Source organism: Sprattus sprattus (genome assembly GCF_963457725.1).
Source record: "Sprattus sprattus genome assembly, chromosome: 11".
In the NCBI taxonomy this organism is placed as follows: Eukaryota; Metazoa; Chordata; class Actinopteri; order Clupeiformes; family Clupeidae; genus Sprattus; species Sprattus sprattus.
Window position 1 is genome coordinate 26097830 of NC_137909.1, and position 20000 is coordinate 26117829.

The 20000-nt window shown below is 43.8% G+C and overlaps 1 protein-coding gene across 1 annotated transcript in view; it reads right to left on the reverse strand.

Annotated features, from left to right (window-relative positions):
* The window catches only part of LOC308372390 (mucin-2-like), a gene marked incomplete at both ends in the record, with an annotated part of 32186 nt that overhangs the window by 2957 nt on the left and 9229 nt on the right, over window positions 1-20000 (reverse strand). The window contains 23 exons of the mRNA XM_080847544.1: window positions 1936-2169; window positions 2415-2446; window positions 3583-3758; window positions 4716-4926; window positions 5269-5452; window positions 7887-8134; window positions 8625-8799; window positions 8917-9089; window positions 10713-10798; window positions 11381-11516; window positions 11729-11772; window positions 12262-12406; window positions 13023-13157; window positions 15231-15387; window positions 15771-16007; window positions 16616-16798; window positions 17233-17337; window positions 17638-17776; window positions 18072-18223; window positions 18605-18705; window positions 18988-19043; window positions 19381-19636; window positions 19953-20000. The exon at window positions 19953-20000 is cut by the window's right edge and continues 79 nt beyond it. Of these exons, the coding sequence (XP_080703670.1) occupies window positions 1936-2169; window positions 2415-2446; window positions 3583-3758; window positions 4716-4926; window positions 5269-5452; window positions 7887-8134; window positions 8625-8799; window positions 8917-9089; window positions 10713-10798; window positions 11381-11516; window positions 11729-11772; window positions 12262-12406; window positions 13023-13157; window positions 15231-15387; window positions 15771-16007; window positions 16616-16798; window positions 17233-17337; window positions 17638-17776; window positions 18072-18223; window positions 18605-18705; window positions 18988-19043; window positions 19381-19636; window positions 19953-20000 (3413 nt within the window). The remainder of the gene's footprint in view (window positions 1-1935; window positions 2170-2414; window positions 2447-3582; window positions 3759-4715; window positions 4927-5268; window positions 5453-7886; window positions 8135-8624; window positions 8800-8916; window positions 9090-10712; window positions 10799-11380; window positions 11517-11728; window positions 11773-12261; window positions 12407-13022; window positions 13158-15230; window positions 15388-15770; window positions 16008-16615; window positions 16799-17232; window positions 17338-17637; window positions 17777-18071; window positions 18224-18604; window positions 18706-18987; window positions 19044-19380; window positions 19637-19952) is intronic.

Genomic DNA, 20000 nt, shown 5'->3' on the forward strand with positions numbered 1-20000 from the left:
TAAGTGAAATTACCTTATATTCCAACTGTTTGTGTAGACACACTGGCTTGGGCTCTAGGAACAGTACAAACAAACACAGTTACTCGGAGTCAAAATAGAAAAAATAGTATGCTGATATGAATGAGATGAAGAATAGGGGGATACCACAGCCGATCTCCTGGCAACATTTCCCCTCTGTTAGCATTAGCACTGGCTCGTAGCCCGCAGAGCATCTCTTATTAGGGGTAGGACACAGTGAGCTGTCGCATCCTGAAGAAAGAAAATGCAGACAGAAAAAAGTGCTTTTTTAAGGAAACGCTAGAAAGTTTTTATGTTTTCACGTGTTAATATATTTGTGCTCACGCATGGACGATGGCAATGTATTGAAACAGTAAAAGGAAGGTTTGACCGTTTCACACTACGGTCAAACTCGCGACCTCAGGCATGGCAGGTGAATGAGCCAGCAGCACAGAGGCTGAAACCTACAGGTGCAAGTGCAACAGCAGCCTGCTGATAGGGAGCTGTGAAGCACTAAGTAAACCGGAATTTACATTTATTTACTATTGCTGTCATCTATTTACATCCTGCAGGCTGGGAATCAAACCCGGCTTGACTGCCCTAGAGGGTGGCAATGCTAACCACTATAACACCAACACCCAACCTCACTGCCAGGCCTTACGCACACATTAAGAGACGTGCCGGTGATGGATGGCAGCACCCATGGGTTTCAGCCTCCTTCTCAGCCCACCTGCCTCCCATGACCGAAGGCGTGGTTTCAGGTTCGAGTCTGGTGCAGGACTGTGATTCATGCATTGCGGACGCGCAGATAAATGCGAGTAGGACTGAGGTTTACACAGTGTTTTCTCTCTGTACCCCCCCACACAGCGTTCTCTGTACCCGCCCCAACAGTGTTCCCTGTACCCCCTCCCCCCAGTGTTCTCTGAAACCCCCACAGCGTTCTCTGAACCCCCCAACAGTGTTCCCTGTACCCCCCACAGTGTTCTCTGAACCCCCCCACAGTGTTCTCTGTACCCCCCCACAGCGTTCTCTGAACCCCCCACAGCGTTCTCTGAACCCCCCAACAATGTTCTCTCTACCCCCCCACAGCGTTCTCTGAACACCCCCCCCGCGTTCTCTGAACCCCCCAACAGTGTTCTCTCTACCCCCCCACAGCGTTCTCTGAACCCCCCAACAGTGTTCTCTGTCCCCCCCACAGTGTTCTCTGAACCCCCCTAAAGTGTTCTCTGAACCCCCCAACAGTGTTCTCTCTACCCCCCTAAAGTGTTCTCTGAACCCCCCAACAGTGTTCTCTGTACCCCCCACAGCGTTCTCTGAACCCCCCCACAGTGTTCTCTGTCCCCCCCACAGTGTTCTCTGAACCCCCCTAAAGTGTTCTCTGAACCCCCCAACAGTGTTCTCTCTACCCCCCTAAAGTGTTCTCTGAACCCCCCAACAGTGTTCTCTCTACCCCCCTAAAGTGTTCTCTGAACCCCCCAACAGTGTTCTCTCTACCCCCCCACAGCGTTCTCTCTAGCCCCCCACAGTGTTCTCTGAACCCCCCCACAGTGTTCCCTGAACCCCCCAACAGTGTTCTCTGAACCCCCCCACAGTGTTCCCTGAACCCCCCAACAGTGTTCTCTGAACCCCCCAACAGTGTTCTCTGAACCCCCCCACAGTGTTCTCTGAACCCCCCACAGTGTTCTCTCTACCCCCCCACAGTGTTCTCTCTACCCCCCAACAGTGTTCTCTGAACCCCCCAACAGTGTTCTCTGAACCCCCCAACAGTGTTCTCTGAACCCCCCAACAGTGTTCTCTGAACCCCCCCACAGCGTTCTCTGAACCCCCCACAGTGTTCTCTCTACCCCCCCACAGTGTTCTCTCTACCCCCCTAAAGTGTTCTCTGAACCCCCCAACAATGTTCTCTCTACCCCCCCACAGCGTTCTCTGAACCCCCACAGCGTTCTCTGAACCCCCCACAGTGTTCTCTGTGATGAAGAGGGGGAGGCACTCACGGCAGGAGAGCTGTGTGCAGCAGGGGTCAGATGGGTCTGTTGTGTTGACCAGGACGAAACCTGGTTGAGTGCAGGGGGTGATACTGGGTGGCGGGCACTGCTTCACCTTGCAGCTGATGGCTTTGGTGGACTCCTCGCATACACAGTCCTGACAGTTGTGCTCAAACCTCTCGTTGAACTACCAAAAGACACACAAACACACACATACACACACACACACACACACATACACAACCACATACACACATGGTTATAATAATTAATGGTCAAAACGTCAAGTATGGGGTGAAATGCTTTTATTGTTTTGCCCATTAACGTTACTATAAGACAGCATGTTGTTATAATACAAAGCACCCTTCAGGTTGCTCACTATACTAGACCAGTTCCTGTCGTGAGGATAAGGAAACGCTAAGTCAAACTCACCTCTCGTGCTTTACCATTAGGATCCAAACATCCTAGATAAACAGAAGTTCACCAGTGAATTAGCTGATAATACGATATAACATAATAAAATACAATATAATATAATGTAATATAATGTAATGTAATGTAATGTAATGTAATGTAATGTAATGTAATGTAATGTAATATATAATATAATATAACATAATGTTTTATAATGTAATGTAATGTAATATAATATAAATAACCCACCACATTTGTCCACACACACAGAGGAGTCTTTGCTGAAGAGTTTGGTGCCCTCAGGACAGAAGCAGCCCTCCGTGGTCACATTCATGCCTGGGCCAGTGTCACTGTGCAATTCAAACCACAAATATTAATGTTTAAACCTTCAGTGTGTAAAAGTGACAAGACAAAAGCCTTGAAATGTCATGATAAATCTATGAATAGAAGAGCAGTCCTAGATTACTCAGGTAGGTTTGTGTAACAGATTGTAGCTGGGTTCAGTCCAACTATTTAATGTGCATTTTGAGCATTTAAATAGGAAATCCTGAGTGGGAACACATGAAAATCTCATTTAAATCTTTTAGGTCGAATAAGAAATGTATTCCCTAGAGAGCGGTGGATTAACCCTGTGATTTGCAACTAAGTGCGAGCAACACAGCTGATGGAAACTAATTTCTTCAGCCGGAGTTTCATGAACGCGCTTAAACTGGGTTGGATGGAAACTCAGCCTGTGTAATGAACAGTACAGTGAAAAGAAGCTTCATGGGACGTGTTATTTAACAGGAACAACACAAAACAGCACAGATCAGGAGATGCCACTTACCTTTCATCACATGTTGGCTGTTCAGCGGGACCGCAAGGCTTGTAGACCTTGTCAGCTGGGCAGTCGCTGGCTACATTTAGATTTAGATTTATTTGAATGATATACAGTCAAATACAATCCATTAATCAGTGAAGACAGCAAAGAGTCTGGATAAGTGGAGTGTTGAGTGCTTTTTTTCTCGTTTTGCAAAGATTTACCCAAACACTGTTTAATGTAAAAGCATCTCCACTCGGGTAGTCTGTGTAAGTGTGAGATATGTCAACAGTATTGTGTATCAGTAAGAGAACACAGGCCTACCACACAGAATAGTGTGGTGATGTGTCAACAATATTGTGTATCAGTGAGAGAACGCAGGCTTACCACACAGAGTGGTGTGGTCCCTCCAGTTGACACACACCCCGACCTGGATGCAAGCATCCGCATAGATCTGCAAGCTGGTGCACTGAGCAACCGGATTCACCATGTGACAGCTGTCAAACACGCATCCGTCGAAGAAGCGGTCGGGAGAGATGTGCGGGTGACACTCTGCAAACAAACTGAGCACAACAACAACAGAGGCCTCAGACGACTTGCAAGGAAGTTGCTTTGGAAACTACTCCTTTAAAGGTCTAGTGTGTAGTTTTGAGTGGCATCTATTAGTAGAAATGGAATAAAGTATTCATGATTATGTTTTCATTAGTGTATAATTACTTGCGATTTTGAATCATTATGTTTTTGTTAGCTTAGAATGAGGTCTTTGTAACTACATAGGGAGTAGGTCCACTTCCACGGACTCTGCCATGTTTCTACAGTAGCACAGAATTAATATTCCAAAACACTGGCTCCAGATAGGGCTTTTCGCATTGTTATTGCGTTTGATGTCCACCGTAGGTACTCGCACATGGGAATGGTATTCAGTTGGTTAAAACTCAGCAACTCAGCCACTAGATTCCACTAAAAACTACACTGTTTTCTTTAATTAATTTAAATATCAATATGAGTCATGTGGGAAAGTAAATTTCCTTTGAAAAAAAGATGTCACTTGTACACAAGCCGAGAAAAAGTGTACCTGTATGGTACCTAGCTTTGGATAAAAGTGTTTCCTAAATGAACCCATTTTAAATGAAACTCGCCATTCAGACTGTGCTATGTGGCCCTGTACTACACCTACGTGTGGTGATGCCAGGGGGAAATGCCTAACGGTGCAAACCCATGACAGTGACGCAACCAAATTCCATCGCTTTGAGTGGGCGTGGTGTAGCGTGTGGAAATAGCATACAGTCCTACAATTTTCAAACCGTCAAAGACGACACCAAACAATCTCATTGGCCGCTGCCGGGAAAAATCGCTCCTCATTTGCATAAGTTTCAACATTGTTCGAATTTTCATGGTCGCGTCGGCCAAATCGCTGGTCTACGTCACAATGGATTGGCTCCCGTTGAAATGCATTGGGTTTAGACATTGCGTCGCTCATAACGGTGACATGGGTTTGCACCGTAAGGCCTCTGACTTACTCGCTGTTAATGAGGTCACACACTGGGTGTTCGCCACAAGGTCTGAGTGATGGCACTGGGAGGGGCATGCCAGTGGGCACCACATCGGGCACAGGACAGTCTGGTCTGTAGACGTCTTGGGCAGGCCAGAAGTCAGCCATCACAGCACAGCTGTCAACGAGCCGGCCGTCAGGCAGCCTGCAGTCATCGTGTGGGTTGTTGTTGCAGGTTCCTGAGAATGTGAAGCACGCATGCACGCACACACACACACACACACACACACACACAGTCTCACAAACACACACACAGTCTCACAAACACACACAGTCTCACAAACACACACACACACTCACACACAAACACACAGGACTTAAGTGCCTCATATTCTATCTGTCTTCATACATTTCTCTACATCTACATACTAAAGCTATGGCATCATGTTACATTTCAACATATGTTGGAGACACTGTCCTGTCACTTGAATTTATATCAACAGTGAATGAGTGTGAGGAAATGCTCACAATGCTACCATCCCTAAAGAAAGTAGCACAGAGAAGAAATATCCGGAACTCACCGCAGTGTCCTTGTGTGTTATTGCCGAAACGCTGGAAAGGAAGGTTGACCGTGAACCCTATTATTCCGAAGGTCACCACTATTTGCAACTGCGGAATCTCATAGATCAGTTTGAGACCGGAGCCTGAGACCCTGATCCCGTTCTTTGCGTACGGAAGCTTCAGTGTGGTGCCATCCTTCTGTGCCTGAAGATGAAGAATGGGACAAGCAGAGACACAAAAGCCTTGGTTATTCCTCATGAACATTTCAAATGGGTTTATTTAATTTATACATTAAAGTCAATGCTGTTAAAGTCACCCTTCGGGCTGCATCCAAAACGGGAAACTCTAACAAATTAGTTGCCTTAGCAACGCTACCTCTGAAACCCGTTGAAGTCACTCCTTGGCTGCATCCAAAATGGAAAGCAGCTGGCTGCTCCCTTGCAACCCTATGCTGTCTATGAATCTGTGATTTTAGTAATCCTACCTCCAAATGCTGCCTAGGTGGACGACTAGCAATCCTACCTCCAAATGCTGCCTAGGTGGGTGACTAGCCATCCTACCTCCAAATGCTGCCTAGGTGGGTGGCTAGCCATCCTACCTCCAAATGCTGCCTAGGTGGGTGACTAGCCATCCTACCTCCAAATGCTGCCTAGGTGGGTGGCTAGCCATCCTACCTCCAAATGCTGTCTAGGTGGGTGACTACCCATCCTACCTCCAAATGCTGCCTAGGTGGGTGACTAGCCATCCTACCTCCAAATGCTGCCTAGGTGGACGACTAGCAATCCTACCTCCAAATGCTGCCTAGGTGGGTGACTAGCCATCCTACCTCCAAATGCTGCCTAGGTGGGTGGCTAGCCATCCTACCTCCAAATGCTGCCTAGGTGGGTGGCTAGCCATCCTACCTCCAAATGCTGCCTAGGTGGGTGGCTAGCCATCCTACCTCCAAATGCTGTCTAGGTGGGTGACTACCCATCCTACCTCCAAATGCTGCCTAGGTGGGTGACTAGCCATCCTACCTCCAAATGCTGCCTAGGTGGACGACTAGCAATCCTACCTCCAAATGCTGCCTAGGTGGGTGACTAGCCATCCTACCTCCAAATGCTGCCTAGGTGGGTGGCTAGCCATCCTACCTCCAAATGCTGCCTAGGTGGGTGGCTAGCCATCCTACCTCCAAATGCTGCCTAGGTGGGTGACTAGCCATCCTACCTCCAAATGCTGCCTAGGTGGGTGACTAGCCATCCTACCTCCAAATGCTGCCTAGGTGGGTGACTAGCCATCCTACCTCCAAATGCTGCCTAGGTGGGTGACTAGCCATCCTACCTCCAAATGCTGCCTAGGTGGACGACTAGCAATCCTACCTCCAAATGCTGCCTAGGTGGGTGACTAGCCATCCTACCTCCAAATGCTGCCTAGGTGGGTGGCTAGCCATCCTACCTCCAAATGCTGCCTAGGTGGGTGGCTAGCCATCCTACCTCCAAATGCTGCCTAGGTGGGTGACTAGCCATCCTACCTCCAAATGCTGCCTAGGTGGGTGACTAGCCATCCTACCTCCAAATGCTGCCTAGGTGGGTGACTAGCCATCCTACCTCCAAATGCTGCCTAGGTGGGTGACAAGCCATCCCACCTCCAAAAGCTGTATAGGTGGGTGACTAGCCATCCTACCTCCAAATGCTGCCTAGGTGGGTGACTGGCCATCCTACATCCAAATGCTGCCTAGGTGGGTGACTAGCCATCCTACCTCCAAATGTTGCCTAGGTGAGTGACTAGCCATCCTACCTCCAAATGCTGTCTAGGTGGGTGACTAGCCATCCTACCTCCAAATGCTGCCTAGGTGGGTGACTAGCCATCCTACCTCCAAATGCTGCCTAGGTGGGTGACAAGCCATCCTACCTCCAAAAGCTGTATAGGTGGGTGACTAGCCATCCTACCTCCAAATGCTGCCTAGGTGGGTGACTGGCCATCCTACATCCAAATGCTGCCTAGGTGGGTGACTAGCCATCCTACCTCCAAATGTTGCCTAGGTGAGTGACTAGCCATCCTACCTCCAAATGCTGTCTAGGTGGGTGACTAGCCATCCTACCTCCTAATGCTGCCTAGGTGGGTGACTAGCCATCCTAACTCCAAATGCTGCCTAGGTGGGTGACTAGCCATCCTACCTCCAAATGCTGCCTAGGTGGGTGACTAGCCATCCTACCTCCAAAAGCTGTCTAGGTGGGTGACTAGCCATCCTACCTCCAAAAGCTGCCTAGGTGGGTGACTATCCATCCTACCTCCAACCAAATGCTCCCTAGGTGGGTGACTACCCATCCTACCTCCAAATGCTGCCTAGGTGGGTGACTAGCCATCCTACATCCAAATACTGCCTAGGTGGGTGACTAGCCACCAAAAGCTGTCTAGGTGGGTGACTAGCCATCCTACCTCCAAAAGCTGCCTAGGTGGGTGACTATCCATCCTACCTCCAACCAAATGCTCCCTAGGTGGGTGACTACCCATCCTACCTCCAAATGCTGCCTAGGTGGGTGACTAGCCATCCTACATCCAAATGCTGCCTAGGTGGGTGACTAGCCACCAAATGCTGCCTAGGTGGGTGACTAGCCATCCTACCTCCAAATGCTGTCTAAGTGGTACCTTAACCTACCTCCAGTTTAGCAGGGCCCATAAGGTTGTTGTTCTTCAGCGTGATGACGTCTGACTTGTGTGAGATTATGACTGAACGTGGACAGGACACATCCTCTCTGGGGTCACATTTGACATTGTCGACGTAGATTTTAAAATCGTACACAGGGTGGATCTCCTCCATTAGCACATAGGTGCAGTTTCCTTGGTGACTATAGGAAAGCCCATCAAATGTCACATAGTGGGAATCTCCCCATCCTTCACAGGTACCTAAAAAACATTATTAAGGGTTATATTTAGTATTCAACATGTATTCAAAATATATAAGTTCAACCCACCAACTGAAGTTAAAATGAACAACAGCCCTATCTCAGGCCTCAAACTATGGACAGCATAAATACCTTTCTGGTGTTAATGTAAAAAAAAAAAAATCATATAGCAACTGAGGTAAGCATGTTCACGTATATACTATCTAAAACTTTGAAGTTAAACAATGATGTAATCATGACGGCACATACAGTCACAGGCGTATTTTGGTAGCAGACATTCTCCTTCCAAACCAGCACTGGTTGCTTTTAAACCTTAATATTTGGTTCCTTTTTAAACCTCAGTTAGGATTTGGTTGCTTTTAAACCTTTCAGTTAAGATTTGGTTGCCTTTAAACCTCAGTTAGGATTTGGTTGCTTTTAAACCTTTCAGTTAAGATTAGGTTGCTTTTAAACCTCAGTTAAGATTTATCAGTAGTAATCAAGGGACATACAGTCACAGGCATATTTTTGGCAGCAGAGGTTCTCATCCCACACCAGCACTGGTTTCTTCCCGTGAGCACAGGTGAGAGTCTGGAGAGGTGGACACTCGTAAGGGATAATCTCAATGATGTTGTCCTCAATGCAGCGTGCCAGTGTGCAGTTGCAGAGCCAAAAGATCTCATTTTGCTAAGGAAAAAAAAGAGGGAATTTTACATTTTAAAATTATATTATTGACAATTCACTTAGTTCACTTCAGTATCTCTTTACATTTTTCGAAAAAGTACTTCATCAGTGGTTACTCACCACTTTGTCCCACTCAGGACAGTCTGGAGTGACAGAGGGAGTAGGAGTGGGAGTGGGAACGGGGGTGGGTGTGGGACAAGGTGCTGTGCTGTTCTGAATCTCACAGATATTGGAGCAAATCATGGTGAGACAGATCCCTGAGCCAATGTCATGCTCATCATAGATGATATCGCCTGGAAACATTAACAAGCAGAGATGTTAAACAATTGTTGTACATTGTTATTTTTCTTTTGAATCTCATTTGGTTTAAAATTTCACATCAGTTTCATTCATTTATTCCCCTAACAGAAGTTATACGTAATCACATTTCAAACATTACAACACTTTAACAGTATGCAACATAAACATGCAACACAATTCAGAGTTGACAGAGACATGATGCGTATTTTTTACCACTCTTTTGTTGAGAGCATTTTATGTTTTTGTTCTGTGGCCTGGTACTTTTCACTGTCAGTAGCAAACAAAAATAAGCTTCACAAGATAATTAACATGGCCAGCAAGATTGCCTGCCAGCCATTAAATAGCTTGGCCATGACTGTTGAAGCAAGGGTGGTAAGAAAGGCACATAGTATTTGTAATGATGTGTCACACCCTTTACATCAGGCGTATGAGTTGTTGCCTTCAGGCAGGAGGTTCAGGCTGCCTTCATTACAGACAAATAGAGCCCGTAAGTCTTTTATACACACCAGTACATCCCTGTTAAATAAGAATCCAACTGTAATGTAACTACACTCATCACCACACTTTTCCATTGTGTTGTATTTTGAGGGGGTTGTGTATTGTAATATGAGAGGGTATTGTCCTGTCCTATGTCATGTTGTGTTCTGTCTGTATTTGTCTTTGTGTCTTTTCTGTTTTTGTAACTATCAGATGCACTGTCAATGGCACAAAACAAGTTTCTGCAAAGACAAATAAAAATAATCTATCTACAAACAGACCGTGAGGGTAACTACAAAAACTAATGTTCCACCTACCTTTGTATATACAACACTCATGTATATATATATTGCATGCATGCATTTATATAGCGCCTTTCTAGTCATAGAGCACTCAAAGCGCTTTACAGGTTAATGCCTCAGACATCTACCCATTCACACACCAATGGCAGAGGATATTATCTAGTATATAGGGTGACAACCTGCATATTGGGAGCGGTTGGGGGCTCAGTGTCTTCCTCAAGGACACTTCGACACTTAGTGAGGAGTTGTCGGGATCTAACTCTACTGCCCGAAACACTATTGCCCGATTTAATGTTCACATGTTCAATATCACATATAAATAAAATAAAAAATCCATATAAAGGGAGTTAAGATTGAAAGAGCAGTAATTCTTCAGTATTAAATATTTCAATAGAAGAAAGGTTGATGCCATTTAACCTAGTTGAGTTTGTACTTAAATTAGCAGAGGTGTAAAGTAATGAAAGCACTTCTGGATTGTTAAACAGAAAAAAGGGTTAACATCTTACCAGGTTTGTACTGGTTCCCATTTACTGTGCAGACACATGGAGGTCCTGTGGTTGTGGTTGTGGTTGTGGATGGACTGGGTGGAGGGGCTGTTTCAGGGGTAGTTCTCCCTGTTATAGGCAATACTTTTGGGGTTCCGATTGATGGCGTTGGCTTTGGAGGTCCTGTGGTTGTGGTTGTGGATGGACTGGATGGAGGGGCTGTTTCAGGGGTAGTTCTCCCTGTTATAGGCAATACTTTTGGGGTTCCGATTGATGGCGTTGGCTTTGGAGGTCCTGTGGTTGTGGTTGTGGATGGACCGGGTGGAGGGGCTGTTTCAGGGGTTGAGCTCACCACAGTAGTTTTCCCTGTTGTAGATGTTGGTTCTGTGGTTGTGGTTGATGAAGTTTCTGGGTTTGTTACTGTTGAGGTAGTAAACCCTTCTTGAGGGGATGATGTAAAGTTAGGGGACAAGGTGGACTCTGTTCTCACAGTAAACATAGTTGTTACAACTGGTGTTTCTGTTGATGACGATCCTGCACTAGTTGCTGCTGTTGTTTCTGTTTGTTCCACTGTTGTAGATACTGTTCTTGGGGTAAACATTGTTGAGGTTGATATTGGGCGTCCTGTTGTTGAGGTTAGTGTTGATGATGCTTGCGGGCTTGATACAGTTGTTTTCTCTGATGAGTGTGTTGATATGACTGTAGTTGTTGGTGTGGGTGTTGGGATGATGCATGGTGTGCAGCAATATAGTTGGATCTCATAGTCCCAGCACTTTTTTTGATGTGTTTGTTTGTGTTGCTCACACAGCAACCCATATGAAACATTGCATTGAACATCTTGACCCGCCTCGCTGATAAACTCCTCAAAGGTGATATCCTCATAGCCTTTAGCCCTACAACTTATGTTTTCTGGTTTATCACAAATGATTTCACCGTTTTTCTTAATATTTTCATATGTTTCATCATCATCGTCCTCTATCTGGACGGGTTTGTCGACATTAAACCATTCGGTCCACTCACACGAGGGAACGCATGGGGTTGTTGACGGTGGGGGTCCTGTTGGTGTAGGAGTGGGTGGAGGAGTGGTTGTAGATGGTGCTCCAGGGGTTGGAGTCGTTTGCATTGGTGTTGGTGGTGATGGTGTGGGACCGCAAGGCTTAGCCTCATGAATAACTGTCATGTTTTTGCAGATAGCATAGTAGCACATCCCCATTTTGTCCGTCACATTGTAAATAACTTCATTTTCTTCATACTCAGTTCCATTGAACACACAACACCCTAACAAAGATGAGCAGACATGTTTAATAAAGCTGTAGATGAAGCCTATTTTTCTAAATTTCATATTTCAAGTTCATTCTTGTGGCTTACCAGGAATTTGGTTGCAGGTAAGACTTCCATTTTGGTTACAGATACTGCAAAAAACAACATAGTTATGCATTACAGTTTTTCTCAATCACTTACACACTATAACTAGGCCTATAAACTAAACATCCCAAACCATGATGCTATCTACCAAAAGACAGACCCATTTCCCAAAACTATAAACACTTCTCCTGTATTCACACACATGATTCAGATTTGTTTAATTGTTTTGTGCACACACACAACTCCCTTAATATATCAGTAACTGCAGCATGTGCTCAATTAACAAGCACTAGCATTTAATTTCATTAATTCAAGTCATCATAGCTCAAAACCAACTAACACACACACTAAGAGTAAGAAATTGGTCGCACACCAATCAGAACCTAAGGATAGATATATTAAATGGCCATGGGCCAATCAGAACCTAAGGATAGATATCTAAAAGGGCCATGTGCCAATCAGAACCTAAGGATATTGCCTTGCGCAATGACATTTGCAATACGCATCATTTCTACGACATCATTGACATGACTTACCATATATTGCAGAGTTTGTCAGTGGGGACCTCCTCGTCTGGTTTGTACATGTGTTCATTGATGATGCATCCTTCACATTCCTCAACGCAAATCTGCTTTTCCTCATCAAATATGGGCTTGTCCTCAGGACAGATGGGGTAACAACCTGCAAAACAACAGGATTTACCTCTTTGGTGCTTAAATCACTCAAGATTAAAGGAAAATTAAGTAAAGTCTACACCTGTTCTATATTCCTCATGTTCTCTCTCTCTATATATAAACATAGAACAAAAAGTAAAGAAATTTGTGTTTGGCAGATTATTTGTTTGTTGTAACAATGCTTCTTGGCAATAAATCGTAAGCTGCAGAGCTGAGTTTGTGGGTTGCGCCCATGAAAAGTTTGCCAGAATAAGCTGTTTGGCAAATGTTTCGTTGGCGCAACCCACAAACTCAGCTCTGCAGCTCATCCCACAAAATGCATGTTCCTTGCACATGTGGTACCATCTGAAAGGGAAGTCAACAGGCTTTCCAACGGTACAAGATATTTTTGCCAAGAAGCATTGTTACAACAAACTCATACTCATATTTTTATGTTGCTCAGTATTACCACCTGGACATTAAAAAAACTGCCATTTTAGTAATTTATGATCATAATTAAAGCACATCACTATTTTTGTACGCTTTTGGTAAGATGCTAACTATATTTCATAAGCTTTGTACCTGTGTTATGCACAATAACAATAACGTTGACTCTAACAAACTAATTTAAAACCCCATCTCACCTTCCAGATTGGGAATTGGGGCGCTGCAGATTCCCTCAGGGTTGAGGCAGGTCTTGTAGCAGGGGGTGTGGCAAGGGCTGTAGTGCCATGTGCAATTAAGTCCGTTGAGGCCATTGTAATAGTCACAGTAAACGGCTAAAATACAAACATTATTTACATTTAGTCATTTAACAGACGCTTTTATCCAAACTGACGTACAAGGGAGAACAGACATGCAATTATGACAGACATGGAAACATTTACTGGTACCGCAGAAGGCGGATGTTTCATGCGTGTCATTATACTTATGTCATCAGAGCATAAAATGTCAAGCTTTTTAGAAAGCTACGTACAGCACAGATTGATGGCGTTAATGTTCCATGGCAATGGCAAGAATAAACAACACAGGAGGGAGGAAATGATCCGTTAATGAATGGTTTAGGAAGAGAAGGAACATTTGTGAATCATGAATTTAGTTTATGTGTTTTGATGGCAAATTAGACTTAAAAGTGAGCTACAATAACGATCTATAAATGGTATTCATACAGTGTGCTGTTGTAACAGCCATTTTGGGCAAAAGACAGACAATCGTTGAAGCAAACTGCTTTGACATCATGATTGTTGTTGTTGACTTAATGGGTTATCCTTTAGAAGTTTTCAACTTCGACTAACTTCAAACTTAAGTCCTCTCAACAAGTTATGGAGTTCAGTGTACACTGGTTCACTCAGTAACTGCACTGGATGCACAGTGTACATTTAGTGTGCTGTGAGCATGATCATGTTAACCCATCCTCAAAGCAGGCTTCACACTGTGTTGGAAGGCGAACTGAGAAAGACATGATTCTCAGAATTCATCATAACAATTCGTCATAATTGCATAATTGTTTGTCGCTAACGCATCTCTTAAGGCAGGGGTCGGGAACCTTTTTTGCCTGGAGAGCCACTTTTACCATTTTTTTTTTTTTTTAATCTCAGAAGAGCCACAAAAAGACAGTTACAAGAAGGGGTTTGGATATTTAACTAACATTTACTTTTAATCAACAGAGTTTTTTAAATACATTTTCTACTAGTTTTAAAAGTTATTGTACTAGTAACTTGAAATGTAAATGGCTTTGGGAAATGACAGAAGTTAACAACGTTACAGCGTAACAACGACATGAAGTTAACAACGTTGACAACACAACACTCGAAATTGAACATTAGGCCTACCAGAGATTAATGCGACTTCTGGTGCTGCATAGACTTGCTGATGGCCTTGTAGTCTGGCACATATTCAGTGAGGTGAAGCTTCATGCAAGCATTGAGGCTTTCGTCGTTTCAACGCAAGCGCAGGTTCGTCTTTATATTTTTCATATGTGAGAAAGATTTCTCGCATGCATAAGTGGAACCGAACATGGGTAACACGGCAATACTAACATATTGCAATGTGCGTTATGTAATGGGCAGTTCATTCCAAGTTATTAGAAGCAGTTCGTCTTGAGATGGAAGCTTTCCCATGTCAGTCCACTTGTGTTTGCTCGCAAGCTGTGCTCGCTGACGTGCGATTCCTTCCAGCTGATCGTCCACTGATTTGAACTTGCCCACCCAGATGCCAGACGAGGTCACGTCGGCAACTTCTATTTCGAAATAGCCGATAGAAACACCAGGGATGCACAATTAGTTTTTTTCCTTTTCGATATTTTTCTCTAGCCTATCAACTTTAACAATGGAAGTTTTCTCGTTGACGGAAATGTAGGGAAATCTGTGATTTTGTTAGATATTGGCATGGCAACCAGCCGCGAATGTAACAATATTTTGCAGGCTATGGTTACGGAGTCAAGTGAGGTGGAAAGTTATATTAAATAACTCAGATAGACCTACGTATTTGCCACGAAGCCTTGTCATTTTAATATAACTAGTATTGACTGTTATTTAAGCCTTCTACTAGGCCTAGGCTGATCCCTTGATTACACGTTTTTTTTCTCCAACCCATTTCGTCCAAGAGCCCCGGCCGTCAGCAAAAGAGCCAGTGGTGGCTCGCGAGCCATAGGTTCCCGACCCATGTCTTAAGGTATCGGGGTGTGAGGACACACACACACACACACACACACACACACACACACACACACACACACACACACACACACACACTAGCACGTCTCTTAATGTGTCATGGTGTGATGTTTACTCACAGCACTAGACTCTCTGGCTAATGAAAAAGACTGAGTGTCATAATTGTCATGTACTCACGACATATTTCTGGGGTCCTCCAAGCCACACAGACCCCGGCCTCATTACAGGCCTGTGCGTAGGCAGCCACAGCCGTACAGAAGCACTCACAGTCTCCACCATTGTCACAGGCACAGGAGTCTTTCACACAGTTCTCAAAGAAGGGATTAGGGTTCACCTGTGCATATACATATCAAAAAGATCGTGTTACACCATTAAGTACAGTATAGCACCCTAATTTTCAGTCTGTGACAGCGCGTAACACTTAACATAGTTTCATATAATTACACACGCAAAACATTATACTGTAGGCCTGCTTTAGAGTATCACTACATGATACCATGACATGTTGCTGTATATGCTGGTTAAGGTGGTGCAGTGGTTTTCGTTGCCACCTGACCCAGGTTCAAGAGGTTGACCCGGGTCCGATTCTGGATCGCTGCAGGTCGTCTGTATGTTGCTTTGAATAAACGTGGCTGCCAAATACCAGTCCTTTACATGCTAGCTAACATCAAATGAATTGAAGAACATTTTGAGACCCTGTTCAAAAGCCCCACATACCTTCGGGTGACAGTTTTTGAAGGTGTCTGAGTTAATGATGCCACACTGCATCTTCGCCCATGTGTGTCGATTGGGCGTTTTAGAGCAGGGGTCAAAGTTTTCTTCCGCGTCCGGACAGGAAGATACTTTCCAGCTGTTGGCGAACTCCAGGACGTCGCTGACCAGCAGCTGACCCTGAGTGGTGAAGTCGTCCTTGCCGTCTCCGTTGAAGTTGCCACACAAACCACACACCTTACCCTGTGGAGCCATCATTAATCACAGCCCTTTAGCTTACTACATGATGATTCACTGACAACAATGTTATTGTATTATTTTATGATAATGTTAGTTGTATTAATAACAGTAAAGTAATATTATGCAGTAATTTGAAGGCAACTCATTTTGATATCATCCTCAAATTCAATTTCATGGTATCTGGTCATGTGAAGGACAGATAAATGCACCTGCCATTCCCATTAGCCATCCAGGCTATGCACAGCTCTCACAGCACAACATGGCCATTATATCATATTTCACATCGCTATATTATAAGACACCGTTTAGTAAGTTAGCAAGCTTTATGTGTCCGTGCCAGTCCAGCTTTTGGTGATGTTTGCAAGGTTTTAACCTTTTAGTTTTAATCACAAAACAACTTACTGATACTATTATACATTATTAACATTATATTGTAATATATTGTATCAAGCCATTACTAGACATTACATTACTTATTTATAGACAATATTTACACACACAGTCACCATCTTTGTATGTTGAGCTTTCGGTTGTTTCTCTTTCGACTTTTATCGGAGAAAGACTAAAGTATGGCGTGAAGTATGTATTGAAGCAATGAAGCATTTACTCACCATGAGTTCCGGCTGCAGAATAACGCGGACTGTTGTTTTCCTGTCCCAGAATGCAGTGAGGCCGATGACTGACTCTATGACGAGATACAGGCCCACATTCCGCACTGTATACTTGATCCGAGGCCCATCTCCTCCCAGGTCAATCTCCTCATACGCCCCATCAGACAGCTTCACCTCCATTCTCTGTTCAAATCAGACACGGGAGGCCATAGAAAGTGAGGTAAACCAACGTTTCAGAGACATGTGATAGACACACAGCATTTGTATAGTTCAAGTTCAAGTATTTTATTTGTCAGATGCACAGAACAACACAGACTGGGCACTTAAACTTTTAAGACAACACACCGCACAACAACCTACCATAGCATAACATAATATATAGTACTCTGAACATAAATTACACATATAATAAACATATAATAAATCTATTAAATATACAAAATAAATATCCAATACGATCAGATAAACATATAATACACATATAGTAACCTATAATAACCTATAGAGTGTGTTGGTGTGTTTTGATGCCAGAATGGTTATGTAAAACCCGATAACATCAACATCAGCAGTACATGAATAATTATAGCTTTTGAGAAATAGGAAATGCACTGCGTTACCCCTAAAACAATCCTGACGGATTTCGAGCATGTGGTTCCAGTGGTTCCACAAGGTACATTCTCAGTGATCACATTGAAGCTGCCAGGTGTGTTCCCACATTTGTCCTGTTAGGAGAGAGAAAAGTAACTTTACCGCAATCCATACCAAAGACCTTTAGTCAAATATTAAATAATAATATGCAAAACTAAAGCCCATTACATCATAGTGCTCAGACAGACACAGGCCTGAATAAATCACAAATCAATCACACAACACAGTGTTGTGCAAGATAACAACGGCAAACCCATATTACTGCAATGCACAATCTGTGTTGACTGAGCATATTGAATTTCCATTCAGATAAAGCAGTACGTAGTTATGCCCAGTAATGTTTAACTTTTTTTGAAGTAGTATTATTTTAGTACCTGAACAGCGACATAGCTACATTCTCCATTGAATCCAAACCTCTGATCATCAAAAGTCTGGTAATGTCCACTTCCATAGATGGTGCAGGTGCTTGAACACGTCTTGTCTGAACAGATCCACTGTCCACTATTGCAAGTGCTGGATGACATTAGACAAACATGACTCACTGTTAGCTTCATGTGCTGTGGCATGTATATTTATCCTTTCAACCTTCCAAAAAAATATTGCAAATGTCTTTACAACTTACCTATAAGTACAAAATATTGGATATTCCTCTATCTAACCCGAAGTTCATCTTGTAAAACTATCTACTACTATAAGAAGTACATTTTCATAAAGTACATAGTATCTTAGTATGCGTAACATATAGAATTGTCAAGACCTTACTAGAAAAAGAATTACAAATGAGGGGTGATATTTCACAGTCACTCACCAGTTGTTGCACTGTAGAGGGATCTGAGCGCCCGAGGAGTAGATGTGGCCGTCATGGTGGCACGGGCAGTTGTGTTCCTCCACACAGTGCCCCCTGCCATCATCCAACAAACCAGCAGGGCACCGGCAACCAGACTCGCACTCCGTTGCGATCTGCCCAGAGAAACACGCTCTCAGAAAACACTCAAGATATTTTCAACATGGTATCTCTCAATAAAGCACTTTGGTCAGCGTGAGCAGTTTTTAAATGTGCTATATAAATACATTTGACTTAAATAAATATGACTCTGTTTATGACTAAAGGATGCTAGCTTGGCTCGCCTATTCCTCAGCTTCTGCAACAGCTCAGTCGGCAAGCTAACTGATACAGTGGGGACCTATAGAACATCTGCTAAAACACCTACAAAATAAAATAAATCTGTCATCTTCTAAAATACCTAAACCTAGACCCAAATAAACATTTAGTCACTTTTGCATCATTAGGTATAGACATGCTGTGATGCTATCAGCTGCTGAGGAGGAAGGAAGACTCACACAGTCAACATTTCGCTGCATGCAGGTCCTGACACACTCCATCTCAGCATCACTGTTGTCCACGGCAGAGCAGTTGAAGAAGACCTTGGGAGCAGGACAGCCTGATGGTGGGGGAAACACACACACACACACACACACACACACACACAAATGAGCAATGACTCTTTAGCAATGATTAATCAGTTACGAGGTGAGTTGACAGCCTAGGAGTAGAGGAATCACACACGCACATACACACACACACACACACACACTCTGTGGTCTCTGTCATCATAGTCAAAAGTGTGACGCAAGATTATTAAGAATGACCACAGTTTCATAGTTCTATAACAGGAGACCAGTAATCTGTGTGATTATGTTCAGAATGGTGCCAGCTTTCTCACCCTCACCAGGCAATTTTTCCGGAGATTTGCAGCGGAGCTTCCCATTCTTGCAAACACTGAAATACACAAATTTAGTTTGTTACATTTCATATTTTTTGTCCCATGTCCAGTGTAATGAATTCAAAACGAAATGACTTGCATCAACAGATTATATGCTTATACTTAATCAGTATATTATGTACAAATCAAATCAAATCAAACTTTATTTATGTTATACCAGGAGGTAACTCAATGCACTACAATCAGCATAAGTAATTACGATATAACCATAACCACATAATGTGAGCAAAATAAATAAATAATGAAATAAAAGAAATCATTCACAGAGTCATGCCAAAGATACGTTTGTGAGGTTGTAGAGTAAGAAGAAAAGGTGCGGGCATCTGTTCATACCAGTGCGTGTCCTTGATGTTGATGGACTTGCCGGGCTTGATGTAGTCTCCATTGTGCTGGCAGGGGCATTTGTTCATGGGAACACACACACCTGAGTCGTCCAGGTAGAGGCCGTCGGGGCACGAGCAGCCGTCCACAGGCAGGAAGTCGGGGGAGCAGGCCTGGCGGTCGGAGCCGAGGGAGTGGCACGTGCGTTGGCAGCCCTGGAGCTGGTAGGAGAAGGTCTGGGTGGCTGGACAGTGGTCTGTGTACTTCTCTGTGGATGTGACGGTTCAGTTCAGGTCGATTTTACTCAATTTTATATACATAAATGCACCTTTCTCTACAACAGACGATTTTCACAAGTGATAAGTGAATACTCAAATAAATAATACAAAAATAAGTCCAATTACAAATATACAAATTCTAAAAATAATCTACTGAATTGTGAGCTGATAAGTAGTAGTATTATTGTTCTTATGTGTTAAGTCCAAGCGACAAAATAATACTGAATTTAACTGTGACATTAATGTGAAATATGAGGAACTTTCATTGGGTCTTTTAAAAGCTTCTGATGTAAGCGTGGTCCTTACTGCACACGGTGTCCCTCCAGCCAGGCAGGAAGACTCCTTTGGCGGAGC